The sequence below is a fragment of the Acipenser ruthenus genome, chromosome 28 (assembly GCF_902713425.1).
Source record: "Acipenser ruthenus chromosome 28, fAciRut3.2 maternal haplotype, whole genome shotgun sequence".
NCBI classification, from domain to species: Eukaryota; Metazoa; Chordata; class Actinopteri; order Acipenseriformes; family Acipenseridae; genus Acipenser; species Acipenser ruthenus.
In genome coordinates this window covers 1,036,856-1,054,085 of record NC_081216.1, presented here as the reverse complement: position 1 = coordinate 1,054,085, position 17,230 = coordinate 1,036,856, and the positions used below count along the sequence as shown (strand labels likewise).

The window sequence follows — 17,230 nt, the reverse complement described above, 5'->3', positions numbered from 1 at the left end:
TATATATATATATATATATATAATTTCATGTTAAAATATGCATTAATAGTAACATTAATAAAAACAAATTGATTTTTAAAACTATGAAGTTATTCATTTTTCAAACTTTTGTTGCATTAAAAAGAAATATCTTTCAGTACTAAAAAGTTCACGAAAGTAGTTCCCTATGAGCCTGGTCAGATACATTATTTGTTTATTTAGCAGATGCCTTTATCCAAGGTGACTTACGGAGAATAGGGTGTGTGAACTATGCATCAGCTGCAGAGTCACTTACAACTACATCTCACCCGAAAGACGGAGCACAAGGAGAGTAAGTGATTTCCTCAGGGTCACACAATGAGTCAGTGGCTGAGGTGGGATTTGAACCGGGGACCTCCTGGTTACAAGCCCTTTTCGTTAACCACTGGAGCACACAGCGTCACCACTGGAGCACACAGCCACTGGACCACACATTAATGCACTCAGGCCTGCAATTATACATACTGTATTTAAAATAACAATGCTGTTTTTCACAGATACTATTTACAAGAATCACGCAGAGCTTGCAATTTTCAACTTTTAGTCCTGTTAAAAAAAAACTATTTAAAGGGGCAATAATATTTACTTAACATTGCCTCGTAAAACTTATTGGTAAAGTTTAAAGATGTATTGCCACAATGCATCTATAAACCTTGCCAAAATACTTTTGCCAGGCGATGTTAATGAAATGTTTTGCAATGCTGAGATCCGTTTTGTTCTCTCTGCTTGCTGCTTCCACCACTGAAATCTGTTCTCCTATCAAGGGTGAGCTATAAATGTCTCTCCGACTTCACAGCATGCAATTAGTGTCATTTAGAACCTTTCTCTGGCTTTTGCACCTTTTACTTCCATTGTGTAAATGCATAGGGATTTTTTTTCTTCCCCTGCTTTTAAAAAGCATGATCTCCTTTGTTTTTTTTGTTTGTTTGTTTGTTTTTATTATTAGTAGTAGTATTGTGCAATCTACAGCTGTCAGCTGCCACTGGCTGTCAGTCACACTGGAGGAATGCTGTCTCCTGCTCAGATGTATAAATATAGCTCTACAGCAAAACCTAACATGTCACCCCCCTCAGCGAGATAACTATAGAAACCGTCCTAGAATAATCAGGTAACCCGAGCTATTCCATTCATCCTCTCTCAGCAGCAGCACCTGCCACATCTTCTTAATAATGCACCCACTGTGAAAGGGCTCCGGGGGTAATACCGGGTGATTAGAAAGTACGTTTACCACACCAATGATATGATCAGTGGTACTGGAACCATTTTTAAAGTGGGGATGTTCTGAAAGCCATTGAACAAAACTGTAACCCCTGTATATGATGGAAGCCATGAGGGGTGCTGCCACACCCCCAGCACCCCTAGTTCCAGCGCCCCTGGATATGTTGCGTTGATGTGGTAAACTCTAATCACCTTGTATATAGAACGCCTACTAAAAAATAGAATTCCCAGGTGAATACTACTGCACGATGATTTACCCCTGTCAAATCTGTCAAATTAGTCCTTAGCCCTGTTCTGAACATTGCATGTCCAGTTTGGTTGCTGTGCATAAAATAACTACCTGCATTCGGTACAGTCTTTCATTTCATACCTCCCCTTCAGTCCCTTTGTGCACAATTGGACCATGTTAAGTTTCCTGTCTGTATCTATTTTATAATGCATATGTTTTTTTTTAAAGTTACGACAGGGCAACTTCTCGAACTCCATAGAGTTCACACACAAGCTGTTTCAAAATGTCAAAACATTAAAATTAAAAAATGTGTGACCAACCGAAGGGGGTATTCAGCAATGTAGAAAGGCACTGTTTTAACAACAGAGAAACATTATAACGCTATGTCACGTGTCAAGAATAAAAATCTTTTTTTTTTGTGCCTAAATTGGTATTTTTGTGCATCTACCTGCAAAACGTTATTATATTAAACCCCTGCCACAATTATGCAATCTGTAGTGTGGTTTTAATGTATTGTTTAATATTGAACTACGACTTATACAGTGCGGAAGAATCTGGACAGCTAAAGATGATGAACAAACATGCTTTATATAACAAAGAAACTCAATGGCTGGATAGGCTTTCAAGAGTACCACATGGACTTTTAAATATGTTCCATACAACATTGAATAAAATCTCGGATAAACCTGCTTAAGCCCTATAAGCAATCAGAGCTATGAGGCTCCTTCTGGCAAGGTGCTGTCGTGGAGGGCAAAGTGCCAGAGGCTTCGTGTTTTGACAGCTATAGAAGCTCGCCAGGTAGCACCTTTGCAGCTGTTCGCAGAGCGAAACTAACAGAGGCTTGAACTCTGCATTGCGTAACTATCAGTGACAATCGCTCGCAATGGAATCAGGTTATGTAATTTAAATTGATGCAACGCAGCAGCCAGATACATTGCCTTGACAACCACTTTTCTGGTCAGGGGAATCGTATACCCATTAGGTAGACAGAATGCGGTGCCGCGCAGGTTTGAATTGCACCTGGTATAGCTGCCTGGTCACGGATGGAGTATTAAGTTGTCTGGATTGCATGTCTTTAAAGATCCCATTATCAGGAAAGAGCAGGTGCATTGAAGCAGGTGTCCTGGCTAAGATACCTTTGGAGGCATCATGTTTGCAGTCACAGGGACTTTTTTTGGAAATGAACAATCGAGTCAAGCTTAGAAGTTAACAACTAGTGCAACCTTTACAGGTACAATGAAGTCGCGCTTCTCATTAAAGTCTTTCACGTAAGAGGCTTAGACATAGTACTGAAGTTTCAAATGTCAAGAGCAGTATAATTGGATACTCTTGATACCGAAGCTCTGTGTCTGCCTGGAGTGTGATGTTCATAACTTTGAGGCTTCAAACTCCAATCTTAAATGAGAACGATGGATTCTGAATTCAACAGGAGAGATTCGCCCTGATAAAACGGTCCCATAGTCAAAAGCAAAGCAAAGTGTAATAAGGCATAGCAAAAGCATGGCAAAGCATAGGTAAGCACTGTAAAGAATAACAAGGGATGATAAAGTATATTAACAAACATGGCAAACCAGGGTAAACTATGGTAAATGCACAGTATAACCATGGGGAAAACATGGGAAAAGTGCAAAAAACTGCATAAATACCGTGGTACATTTTTAAATGTGAGTATGTAATGTATAATTGTGGATATAAAGGCATTGGACAAGAGAAAGACCTGCCAAAGCACAGTCAGGTTTGCATTTATTGATTTTATCTATACAGGGAAGTTCAGTGCTTAACACAAGCACATATTTGCCTCTGTGATCCCTTATAAAAGTTTACCACAGTAAATTTGCATAGCAGTTTTTCCCCCATGCTTTTAGTTTACGATGGTTTGACACTTTTTAAAATATACTTTACCACACCTCTCTGTGCTTTACTGTGATTTAACTATGCTTTATTACACTCTGCTAGGCTTTTACTATGGGGGATCTTACTATAAGGGATGAGCAATCCTATTACACAGTGGTTGTGCCTGTGGGCAAATTTGTGCCAGCTGGTATAATCTGGATTGCTGAAATACTGATGCAGCAGCAGATGAAGTAAAGGTTTTCCGTTCTACAGCTCTGCTTCTGTGGTATTGCATAAATTATTATTATTATTATTTATTTCTTAGCAGACGCCCTTATCCAGGGCGACTTACAATTGTTACAAGATATCACATTATTTTTACATACAATTACCCATTTATACAGTTCGGTTTTTACTGGAGCATTCTAGGTAAAGTACCTTGCTCAAGGGTACAGCAGCAGTGTCCCCCACCGGGGATTGAACCCACGACCCTCCGGTCAAGAGTCTGCAACATATATCTTTCTTAAATAAACATATTAAACTATTAGGGTACATTAATTGAGGGTTAGAAATGATAGAATCCCTGGTCTTTTTAAACAAGTAACACACTGTGCTGCCTGATAATGCTAACCTTACAGTGTAAGGTAATAATGTTATCAGCGGTTTGAGCTCTCTAATGAATCTTTTAATTCAAGAATACCGACATTAATGCATAGAACACAGCCCAAATAAGCAATAACGCACTTGATTAAAACAGAAATAAACCTGCAGCTCCCGGCGCTAATGCTAATGATGAAACTTAAGAAACACAAATGGAGGATTTAAGTAGCTATCTAATGACATTTAAAAGCAACAGCATACTGTAAATTAGGTGATCAATTCTGCTGCAGCATGCATTAATATATAAGGATCTACTAGAATTCCTTTTCTATGCTAATTCATTGAACTAATCTGCTGTCTGATAGACTGGATAACAGAGATATGCAGCACAAACATGTGTGTTAAAACTGAATGCATTTACGTGGGTGACAAACGTTATTTGAAGCAGATTAATAAATGTGCCTGCAGTGGGGTTCATTATGATCCGACTTTAATGAGAAAGCCAAAGTTACAATCCAACAGTTAGTGCCTTTCCCGCTCCACAATTACAGATGGCTCGATTTTTTTTTTTTCTGATCTCAAAGCAGGGAGTCAAAAAATCCTTTATATTAAAGAAACAAGGGCGATATCTTTCTGTGTCAGATAAACTGCTGTGTTAACTCTGAGATGCAACTCAGCGCTAAAAGTGATAGCTGTTCGTAAAAATGTTACGGCCTGGATTGGGAAATCTAATGGAACTGGCAGTTATTTAGAATAGATAGCCTTGTGAGACAATATACCATAGCCAGGAAGAGAAAATAAAAAGAGAAAAATGTTCCACACCGTAAAATCACTGTGTCGGAAAACTCATTTGTATGTGCATGCTTGCTCGGCACATTATGTGCTGGTATTTGTATAATTTTGAGACAACACTTAATCTTATAAGCCTCTTACAATGAATCTTAAACTGCTGCTTTTTAAATACCCTTAAAGAACACTGATTTTTTTTTTTAACATACAAGGCTTACTTCTGTTTATTTGTTTAATGTTTATATAGAAACATTATCTAACATTTTGACCAGTTATACAACTCAAGCGAAATGTGTTGATTGAAAAGAAACCTCGGAACTCCAGTCTACAGAAACCTGTAAACAAGCCACAGTGAACAGGATTTTCAAGGTAATTAAGTTAAGTTTGAAAATGTTGCAAAATAAATGTGGATAAATGAAGTTGTATGGAGGCAGCAGAGGTGTCTTCAACCCTAATCCTCTATCACCATTAGTGACACCATTACCGACCCGTGACGTGACCTAAGTCAATTATAAATCATTGAGTTTCTTGATTTTTAATTGTTTTATTTATTAACAATCTGACAAGGCTCCACTATAGAACGAGAGACACCCAGGCGGTGTGCAGGTCTTTCTTGAAACATAATTAGGGCTGTATTTTTTCACGATAAAATAAATATTTATTAAAGCAGAAAAAAATGGTGTTGTTGCATTCAAAATGAATAATCCTGTATATAGAGTGGTTCCATTGTAGTGTTAGAAAGTGGTACATCATCAGAATGTGGTACGCTGACAGATTTTGATACAGGTGCAATCGATTGTGATCTGATGGGTGTTTTCCTATTATCAAACAGAGGAACATTTACCATTAATTATATATATATATATATATATATTTTGCAAATGTAACTCTGTTTGACAATTGGAAAACACATCACATCGCAATTGATTGCACCTGTACCAAAATCTCACAGCGTACCACTTTCAATGTGACAGCGTACCACTTTCTAACATTACACAGGTATGTTTTTTTTTACACCACTATAGGGACTGCAGAGTCAAGGAACTGACATTTAAACCTATTTGTGTGTAGGAGGATTGTGAAAACGAGGGCACAAATCAAGCCCGGTTTTACAGAGGCATTAGACCAAGCAGCCACTAGTTAAGTGCTGCTCATACTTCATACATGAGACAGGTCGGAATTAGGTCATCCACACTCTTGCGATGTGCGTCTCTTTTTTAGAAAAGTTGTGCAGCCTTTCCTCATGAGTCTGCCACCTGAAATCTCATGGGGTTGGATGATGCTGAAAAATGTCAACGTTCACTGTCTGGTCGGAGTGAAGCTGCACAGCTTTCCTAGCTGTCTGCGCCTGACATTTCAGAGGTAGGAATATATATATATATATATATATATATATATATATATATATATATATGATGAAATGGAAATACCTACATAGGTGTGTATAGGCTCAGCTGTCTACTTCTCTGTCCCTTAGCAAGCTTCCCTATGCTTTGCCATGCTTTCACTTTAATTTGCTTACTATACTTTACTATGTTTTTACAGCAGTATTCTTCTGCAGGGTTTATAATGAAGAGGTACAGGGTTACCTACTTTTCAGCTGCTACACTACACGATTCTTAAATCGACAAAGACGGTAAAGCCCTTTTTTAAAAAAAGAACTTACTAAGCCCTGGTTAACAAGCAGCCATTGTTATTCATTCCTGTTTCCCTGCCGGTAAATCTCATGGAAAAACATTAAAAAGTGTTAGCAACCTAAATTAGATCAAGCCTGAATCAGTTAAGAAGATTGGCTTTTTTTTTTTTCTTCTTCGTCTTCTTCCTGTCTCTGAATTTAAATAATAATTTGAAAAGAAAAAGAAAATGCCAGGCCGATATTGTTACCACGACAACGTGGATCGTTTGTACCCCCTCTTCCCTTTATTGGATTACCATGGCAACTCATTAAAGGCAGTTTACTCTGATTGTTTAAGTGTTTTTTTATTATTATTTTTAAACTCAGAGCTTAACTTCTATTAAATTAAACATTCTGCCTTCAAACAATGCATTCATTCGAACCACCTGCAACCTGGTGGGTTATAAAGCCTCCTTAAGCACCTGCCATCCAAATTTGATATGCTGAGGTCCGCATTCTGCCTTTATCAATGGGGTTGTGAAGAACAAAAAGGTCACCTGTACTGCTAACTTTTGATCATCTCATTCACTGCATCTGATAGCTACACCCTCAGACAGCTGTGTACTTCAAGTACAAAGACAACAGCGTCAGAGTGTAAAAACTACCCATTTTAGAGTATTGTTTCTTCAAAACAAAATGCTTTGTACAGCTACATTGATGCTTCGAGGGAGATTGATTGTTCAGTGGAAAACTACGAGGCGTCTTTATAATTGACTTTTAAAGGGTCATAATTGAGCCACAAGGGGCCCAAATCGACCAATCAGAAGGTTATTCTGGTTTCTAGTAACATTGTGTCTAGAATTACTGTGCATTTACATTGTAAATACATGTGTACTTACACATCATTATGAAGTGTTTTTGCACAATATATGCAAGTACACAATTGTATCAGAAAAGGGCTAGCAATAGGGCTAGGGTTAGGGAAGAGAGCTACATATTCTATCCAGTCCTTGTGGTTTCAACCTGCAGAAGGCAAGGCTCTCCCCAGGAGCTCACAGAGACTCCAGGCAGGCCCTGGGGACGAGACCTAGGTGCTCTCATGTAACCATTTTCTCATCACTTGTCAGCGCACCTGGCATCTGGAAGAAGCTTGTTAGCAAATGAAGCAGATGAACCAGCAGCCATTCTGAGACGAAACCAAACAGCAGTCGTGTGAGCGCTGTCCTGATGCATTCGGTTTTTACAAGCTACATGGTTTTAAAATACAGGTGTTTTTTTAAATTTAGTTATTTATATTATCATGCAATGCAATTATTATTATTATTATAATTATTATTATTATTATTATTATTATTATTATTATTATTATTTATTTCTTAGCAGACGCCCTTACCCAGGGCAACTTACAGTCATAAACAAAAATACATTTCAAGAATCACAGTACAAGTATTAATACAATTAAGAGCAAGATAAATCCAATGACTTCGGTTCTAGCAAGTACAAGTATGACAAAATGAGATTCAATAAATGGAGCAGACAACAGTGTCAGTGATAGTTACATCAGGATATAATTAAATACAAAATACTACAGATTAAATAACACTTGACAGATTACAGTACTCTAAAGTACAGGATTAAATGCAGTAAAATAGGGGGAAGATAAGAGCAAGTAAAGCGCATTTAAGGAAGAGTGATAAAGTGTCCAGAGGGAAAAGAGAAGGTCTGCAGGTGCTGTCTGAAGAGGTTACGTTACATATATATTTACATACATTGAAGAAGAAGAAGACGTTTTCTGTCTTTGCATTTAAGCAAGGGTGGGTAATTTCAGAGAGCAGGTTTCCAAGACAACAGGAACAACTATTTTGAGCCTTCATAAATATCCACAGGGTACAGTATGGAGGCTGCTGTCATTAGTCTGAACAACAACACTCAACATAACCAGAAGTACCTCTTCACTTGAATGGCTACGCTGGCAATGAGGACCGTGATTACACAACACACAGAAACTACATTCAGAACAGAATTCTGTTTAGACATGGAAAAGGCATCAGGCTTCAGCATTTAGGCAGAGTCCGGTACAGCCCTGGTACTCAAAAATAAAGAAATAATAATGTAAGGGATTTCAGTTTGCCGTAGGGGTGTAAGGATTCGGCACGATATATCGCGATATGCATGACATATCATGCCGCAGCAGAAGTATGTATCATGTGTATCGTGATACAAGAACAGAAGCACATACAAGCAGCCCATCAGAACCATCCTGTGTATCGTGATGCATATCGTATCGTGATATTAGGGTATCGTTACACCTCTAGTTTGCTCTATGCATTTTTAAAAAAAATTCTAAACTCAGTCCTGTGAATAGGGCTCCTTTCCTAATGATGGCCCATCACTGCAAACAAAACCCTTACTGTATAGCCTCCCCAGTTCCATTCTTTCTACACCTATGAGCATGGCACCGTTTTCTAGGAAACTAGAATCGAGAGTTTAATAATATAACAATGCAGCATGATTCATTACTTTTAACATTTGCGTGATTCATTCCAGCTGATAGCATTAAGTCTTGGAGGTAATTACAAGGCTGCTGAACAAGCTATTGAGATGAAATGTATTAATTTAAACATTAAGGATTGTTATCCTCATAAACTACGATGCTTAAGCATAGAAATGGAGCTACGGAACAGAGTGATTTATACATTTTATGTTTCTATATTTACCAAATTAATGTCTAGCCTGTGACTTTCAAAAAAAAAAATCCATCCCTCCAGTTTTCTCCCACCCCCAGCTAAACAGAAAAGCTTAATCTTGTCATACATGATTCACACTTCTTTTTTTTTTACCAGCAGAGATAGAATGTCACCTATCAGTTAGTAAATACCATACACTTGAACTGCCTTTGTGAAACTTAAAATGCACGAAACTGGGTGTAAACGTACTCAAGCGATTGCAACGATCAAACCGGTGCACACACATACATAATAATGCAAATAAAAAAATATATATTTAAATATCCGATTATTCCCAAACGCCATGCGAAAGCTGTATAAGAGCCCAGGAGTAAATTGTTAATGCATGGATTAGTGTAAGGTTACTGGGCTCAGAGATTACCCTTGTCAGCCAGTCAGAGTGGTGGTTTTAATTGATTCAAGATCTGGTTATACTGGTTCAATAGAAATGTGGACATTATTGTTTAAAACAGTACTTTACATATTGAAGAATTTCCAGAGCGTGTACTGCATATGTCACTTATAACAGCCCACGTTAGCAAGTAGCAGAGGCTGCTGGTTTTAAGTGGAGAGAAGTTTGTGTCCTTACTGTGTTTAATGTTACATTTCCACATGCTGCATGAACGAGGGATGTTTTGGGACAGATTATCTAGTAAGCCTTGTACATTTCTTCTGGAGGGCTGCAGCAATATCTTTCCTCTGGCTAGCCCTGCTTTTTCTGGCTGCTTGTCTGTGGCATGCATTAAAGCCCAGATCACAGGGAGGAAAAGCAACCAGGACATTTGACCTGTTTTTCACTAACGGGGGAGAGATTGTCTGGGTACAGCCCAGATAAACCTGGCCTCTGGAACATTTATTACCATCTTTTTTTTCTAATCAAAATGCGCATTTGTACAGAGAAGGCTCCCTCGTTCATAAGTGGAAATGTTAACCTGAACTCTGTCAGCATAGAGGTCATTGCAATGGCAATGCAAGAGTTCTGCGCTAAAGAGACAAATGATAGCACAAAGAACACTGATAGAACTGTACCACACTGAGAACACTTTGACATATCAGTGGCATGACAATGCTATAAAAAAACAATACACACCAGTAATCCTGTGCAGTCTTCCATGTCAGCACTAGAGAGTGTGCTACAATTTCAGGGCCACAGTGCAATATCTAAATCAAGGGTGTCTCCATGGCTGGTAATCTGTGGTCTTCCAATGGTTCAGCCAGGGATTTCTTAGGCAATACAATGGTATTAGGATGGTATTGCAATGGGGTTTTCTGCAAAGGTATTCTTCATAAGTATTACTTCTGTTGAGTAGTAGTGTTCGGAATCACTTCATGTCTACATAAAGGAGGCTGTGTGGTCCAGTGGTTAAAGAAAAGGGCTTGTAACCAGGAGGTCCCCGGTTCAAATCCCACCTCAGCCACTGACTCATTGTGTGACCCTGAGCAAGTCACTTAACCTCCTTGTGCTCCGTCTTTCGGGTGAGACATAATTGTAAGTGACACTGCAGCTGTTCACACACCCTAGTCTCTGTAAGTCGACTTGGATAAAGGCGTCTGCTAAATAAACAAATAATAATAAAGTCATGTTTGGAAACTTGGATAGGAGACTTTCAAGGAACAGCCGGTGCTGTATGAAGGTATTCTGTCCCAGCCTGGTGTTTAGGGGCTAGTGGATGAGATGGTAAACTGATGTTAAATCTCCTTTGTGGAAAGGAGATCTCAAAAGACTGGTACTAAAACAAGAAGCTGCAAAATCTGAAAAAACTTCTATTCATAAAAACGAAAGGCTTGGATCAAAGACTTGTGTCTGACTTTCGAGATGTTTCTATTGAGCACTGCAGTTTACAATCTGTAGTACTCAGCAGAGAAATGTTGTCCTAAAACAACATTGTATTGAACCCTCCTAGCACTATGACTCAATCACATGAAGAGTAAAGCAGGGACTTTCACATGTTTTTACTTTCATATGAATTCACTCAGTTCATTGCTAAAATAACTGGGGAAATACATTTCCTCAAGAAACTAATGACTCGTCATAGCCATAAACAAATCTAATCTATCTGGCTGCTTCAGATGAAAAGCTTTCATAGAAGAAGCGAGTTGTACCCATTTATGAGCGCTCTGCATGACCAGCTCGGGAACAAATACTCGATCATTGGGTTCATTTCAAGTGTTAGAATTTTAAAATGCTTATGATTATGTTTCTGCAAAATGTTATACTGTTTGTCAAGGTTGATGATTCATGCAAACGTGAGGAGTTCAAGACTAACTAGATTTGATACCTTAGCCAGATTATTAGACGGCTCTTTCTCCTAAAAACAAGGCCTGTTTTTTTTGTTCAGTTAGGTCCTTAATTAATTATTATTATTATTATTATTATTATTATTATTATTATTATTATTATTATTTATTTCTTAGCAGACGCCCTTATCCAATTAGGCTGAACCAGGAAGACTCTTGTTCTTACTTGCAAAATGTTGCTGCCAAAAGTGTGTGTGCTAGTTTAGTCAGAGAAGAGGTTTAGCACACCCCTAGCAATGTGGATGGGGTTAAGGACCCCTGTGGACAGTCAGTTCAGCACTGCTTCAATGCAACAAGTCTGCAGGGTGTTTAAAGTGATCCAGAGGGATTCAGCCACCATTGCTCACTCTAATCCATTCTTGGAAAGCAGGGAGCCTGCTCAGCATTGTATTCTATAATGCACTTGATGTGTCTTCAGACTGGCATAAATTGCATTGCATTTAATAGCAACAAAGTGGTACAAAAAAAACTGCAAATTGCAGATTGCACTTGAGACAGATTCCTAGCAGAACTCTACTTCATAGACAAGACTCCTACTTTCCTAGGCAAGCACGCAAAAGGGAGGGGGCTTGCAACTCTTTGTATCACGTTGCCAGGAGGCACTTTAAAAGGGACAGTGCATTCGTAACAACACCTCAAAGCACCACGCTGCTTTTTTTGCTACCAGTTTGTTAATTCATTCCCAGGAGGTTTCAGGCAGGTTGACAACAAGAGACAACTCCCTTTGCAAAAGGTGTTATGGTTTAGCTGATTCACCAAGCACTTCTTTTTCAAGCCAGGAGCTTGGTTCAATAAAAGATAATAAATTCGAAGGTTTGTATCCCTCGGAGTTGATTTTGAATAAATAATATTTAAAAAAAAAAAAAAAAAAGATTTTTAGGATAATGTTAAAAAAAGGAATTGTCATGTTAATCAAAGTAGTTATCACAAATACACTATTTTTTTACATATTTTCTATATATATATATATATATATATATATATTATATATATATTAGATATTCTTAATTTTTATTTGAATATTATTTAATTTTAAGAAAACGAAATGGATTTAGCATATTGTATTTCCTCAGAAAACAGCTTATTGGAGTGTATTAACAATGCACCTTGTAGTACAGTGTGTACAAAAAAAAAAATAACAATGAAAATAACAAAATTGATTGAAGTTTGCTCCCTACCAAGCAAATTTCATTTACAACTAAAACGGTCCTTTAAATCACAAACCATCAATCTGATTGTTAAAAGGTCTGTTTGTGTCTACACCAACGCAACCCATTCCGTTTCCAATCAACCTTCACCAGAATACCGAAATAAAGACCCTATTTGCATTTGCATTGAATTTTCATTTCATTTAATACAGTTCAGACTTCCAACTCTTTACTGTACACAGTCCTAAATAATGTCAAAGACCCTGAACCACATTGATAAAGCAATTACTTACGCGTCCCATCAAAGCGGGTTGCTATAGTGTCCAAAAAAGTATTCTGGGGCGCTAACAAGCCTTTCATTACAGGCATTTTCTTCTAGTTGAAGAAGAATGAGTAAATCCCTCGCAAATTATTCCATCCGATCTCAGACAATAAGCTGCAGGGCTTTGGAACGAAAGAGCTGGAAGATGAATATCTTGAAGAAACAGAAAGCCACCCCAGCCCTGTTTCACCCTCCTCACATTCTTACTGTAGCGTGTGTTTGTTTTGAAAATCAATTACACTTGCTTTTCTGAGAAGTAGATGAACTGAGGGGAGGTCCAGTCTTGATGACCTCCAACCCCCCCACTTTGGTTTAGTTTTGTAACTTCTGTCAAGGTAAAGATTCGTGCTGTTTGCTTCCTCTGCCTGAGTTGCATGTAGACTGCCTCTTTTTCTTTCATTTGTTAAAGCCGGTGCCATGAGCAGCTGTGTTTTCCAAATTGCTACCTCTCTCTCTCTCTCTCTCTCTCTCTCTCTCTCTCTCTCTCTCTCTCTCTCTCTCTCTCTCTCTCTCTCTCTCTCTCTCTCTCTCTCTCTCTCTCTTCCTTGTACACTCCCACTTTTATTCTCTCATAATCTCATAGTTGTCTACCAATGAAACACACACACACACATACAGACACAGGCACACACACACACAGGCACACAAGCGCACAGAGACCTATGGAAACACCCCAATGAGGGTTTTTCTGTAGGGAAAAAAACCCAAAGCAATATTTAGATAGATAGATAGATAGACAGATAGATAGATAGATAGATAGATAGATAGATAGATAGATAGATATGAGTAAATAAATTTGGGGAATAAATTTGACTATGGAAATATATAGATCAGAATCACCTGGACACAGTGTTTAACATTTTTCACCAAAAACCTGACTTTTTGCAAAGCAGGTTACTAGTGCATTGGTAGATTGCCTCTTAGTACAGAACACTGTAGGGCCACTGTGGCATCGCCATTGAGTACCATTGGTAGGGTGACCATGTGACTCCATGTTCACCGGGACAGGCTTTTTAACATTCTGGTAAGTGTAGTCCTGCTTCGCTTAAAGAACGGTACCTGCATCGGGTAAAACGTACCAGAATGCACTGCGATGAATGAACTGTCCCAAACTGTCCCAGTGAACATAGAGCCACATGGTGACCCTGCCATTGGGAAGGGTTAACCAAACGCCAGTCAGGAGTAGATCTACCTGAGCATCTAACCTTAGCATCGAAACCATTAGCAACATACACTGAGGACAAGTGTCAAGTTCATGTTTTGGCCACCCTTTTTCTATGCATCTGTCCTGTACAGCAATCTTTACATGCATCTTTTAACATCCTCCTGTATCTGGATTCCTAGAGATCGGGAGAGACACACAATGCAGACTCATTCATGATTGATTAGAGGGTGTAACCTACATGGGACCTGAGCTGCTTGAACATATTGGTAAAGCAGAGGATCACTTTCAGAATCTGGAAGCATTTGAACAGTTGGAATTCGTCTTGTGCAATTTTTGTTATACATTTTGAATGCATCCCTTTTTACTCCCCTTGTTGGATAGCTTGTCAGCAGGGCAGGTGAATTTATAATGGATAACCCTTTCCAAGTCTTGTAATGAGATTGGTAATTAAATTGATTGGCTGGTACAGTCATTGTAGTCGCTGTAGGAGTTGAGTTGCTGATTGAGTCGAGCGATGTAATATCTCCTGGATTTCATGGCTTTGTCTGAGTTGAGGATTGATTACAGCAATGCTCGTTTCACCCTTGTATCTGGCACTGTTTACTAAAAGACAACAGCTTGTTTTGAATGATGAAGAACAAATGCAGGACGGAATATTACCCCTCCTTCTGCACATGGACTAACCCATGCACCACAGATTGTTATATCTTGTTTCAGTGTACCAGCTTAAAAAGGGGTGTCAAATAATGGAAATTAGGGGAAAGTTATTCTTTCTGTTTCTATTTCTTTTTCAGCGCTTGACCACCAAATTAAGTGTGGTGTGCCGAGTAACGGGTATAAACGAGTATTCATTTTTTTCAAGTACGAGTAATATATTTACCACAGTAGCTGAGCTTCTTGAATTAATTCAAGGTATTTTTCCCCCCTCCAGTGTGTAACAGAAACCAGTCACTTTAAAATAAGAATGGGTTCATGATGGATTAATGTTGATTAGACAGATGCCAAATAAATACAATTACAATGCCTCATGAATAATTGTTGCTTCCACAGCAATCAAAAGTATTGGGAGAATATACACTGTGTACAGTGTATACGCCAATCCACCAATCTTTTCTATTGATGTACTATTTGTCCTCTGCAGACCATAACCCACATCAGTAAATACATTTCAGTTGACATACTGCTTTAGTATTGCACTGACACAGTTATTCAACCATTAAGGGAATTTTCAAAGAAGAAATCCTTGTTGTTAATAATCTTACAAGGTTACATGATTACTTCTAGGATTCGCTGAAACCAATCCAGCAGGAGAAGTAGTAGTACAGTAAAATCTTTGTTTCTCTCAAGCCATGCCAACTTCAACCAACACGATCCACGGTTTGATGAGGAATATTGGCAATTTAGTCTGTATTATTTAATTTGTGGGATGAGGGGAGGCACTAGTCATTCATTTGACTAAGACCCCAGATTCTACCCCCCACCAGACAGGCAAATCCCAAGGCAGCTATAATACCTGGTAGGACCTTCAAGCATTAAGGACCTGTTTGGGCCTTTACTATGATCTTAATTGGCCACACTAGTACTCCCAGCACGTAGGGGACATGTCTATACACAGAGAGTGGCGAGTGTATTTAATGATCTACCAAGCTACTGTGACTCGAAATCCTTTAAGAATCGAGCAGACAGATTCCTGCGATCCATCAGCTACTAGGAACCAAATGGACTGATGGACTGAATGACCTCTTCTCGTTCTTTACATTTCTTACGTAAGGCTTCTAATTTCCTTTATTTTATTTTTTTTCAGGGCTTTCTTAGATTCAGATTTCTCATTTGTAAATAAATAAATTAAAAAAAAAACTTTTGTGGCCTTCTCTCCTTTTTGAAAGGTGAAAAACAACTTCCGATTATTATAACCATCCGAACTCACTCACAAGGTATCTGGCTTGTATCTTGATTTGTAGCATTTATTTCAAGACAAGAAAATAGTCCACAACTGAGACTTTTTCTGTACTGCGTGCCCCAAGGTCTGTATTTGTTTCAGACAGTTCTTCCCATTCATTCCTCTTCTGATTCTGTTAAATACTGTCAAGTTAATGTGTAGCAGGGCAGAAGAGCCCTGCCTATAAATATGGGGCCTTGGAAAGCCTTGCTAAAAATGTGTTTTGGTTTGTTTAAAAATGAATGGTTAGTGAGGTTGTATTGTATTATGATTTAAAAAAGAAATGTGTTTGCTTGGGGTTAAAAACACGATGCATCGTTATGGTTTAAAATGTATTGTTTGTGTTTATTTAAAACAAGTGTTTTTGTCTGTTATTGTTTGGCGGCGTGGATCAGGTTAGAGCCCCCATCCTCAAATGTTGTGCAGAATTTGCCGTTAATTCGGAGATGGCCACGTGTATATAAACGCGTGTGTTTGTGTGTTTGAGGTCGCTGTTTAGAGTGGTGAACGAGAGAGAGCTAGGAGAAAGTAAAACTAAAGTAAAAATAAAACAATTGCTACTCGTGCTGGAAGGACCTTTGTTTTGGTGGAGTTATTTGTGTTCGAGATTTGCTTTTGTTACAAACGTTGTTTTGCTCTGTGAGCAGTGCTTTTTGTCTATCCTTTTTATTTTGGTTAAATACGTGCACCAGCACTTACAACTAGCAGTGTGTGTGTGTGTGTGTGTGTGTGTGTGTGTGTGTGTGTGTGTGTGTGTGAGTGTGTGTGAGCTTCCTGGTCTGGGTAAGTTACCCGTCAGCCGTCCTGCCACATAATGCATTTCAATCAAAGCCTCCCGGAAATGGTCCCTGGGTTTGTGGGAAGGGCTTGAATGAAGCATGCAATCAGACACTTGGGTATGAAATAGCAATCCAGGCAATAAAACAAAGCAATTAAACTGAGCTGGGAACATGACCCTTGAAGATGGAAAATGCTCCGGAGGGGAGCCTGAGTCGTTGCCCACTTGCAGAGTGACACAAGCGGAAGATTATAATGACTGCTTGCTGGAGTCAGCGCTGAAGCTTGATGGAGGGTCTCACAGGACCAGTCCTGTTTATTCAGTGCTATTAACAGGTTGGTGCAGAACGCAAGCCCTTTTTATTAAGTCTCTTTTAATGTATTGTACTTGCTAGCCTGTTAAAAAAAAAAAAAAAGTTTTACCCTGCCTTTATTGTGTGCCGACTTTCTTAGCAGCCTCCCTCTGCTCTGTGCTGGTGGAGCAGAGAAAGAGAGGCTCTTATACTTATTTAGCAGCCTCCCTCTGCTCTGTGCTGGTGGAGCAGAGGAAGAG

The 17,230-nt window shown here is 38.8% G+C and overlaps 1 protein-coding gene across 3 annotated transcripts in view; it reads right to left on the bottom strand.

Annotated features, from left to right (window-relative positions):
• Positions 1-17,230, bottom strand: part of LOC117434662 (potassium voltage-gated channel subfamily H member 4-like) — a 41,490-nt gene that overhangs the window by 21,250 nt on the left and 3,010 nt on the right. The window contains exon 1 of one of the 3 annotated variants that reach the window (XM_034057262.3): positions 12,768-13,216. The exons of 1 other annotated variant lie outside the window; for it this stretch is intronic. In XM_034057262.3, the coding sequence (XP_033913153.3) occupies positions 12,768-12,843 (76 nt within the window). In that variant the 5' untranslated portion in view covers positions 12,844-13,216. Of the gene's footprint in view, positions 1-12,767; positions 13,217-17,230 lie in introns of those variants that run through there. One more of the 3 variants, XM_034057261.3, reaches the window with a different exon arrangement.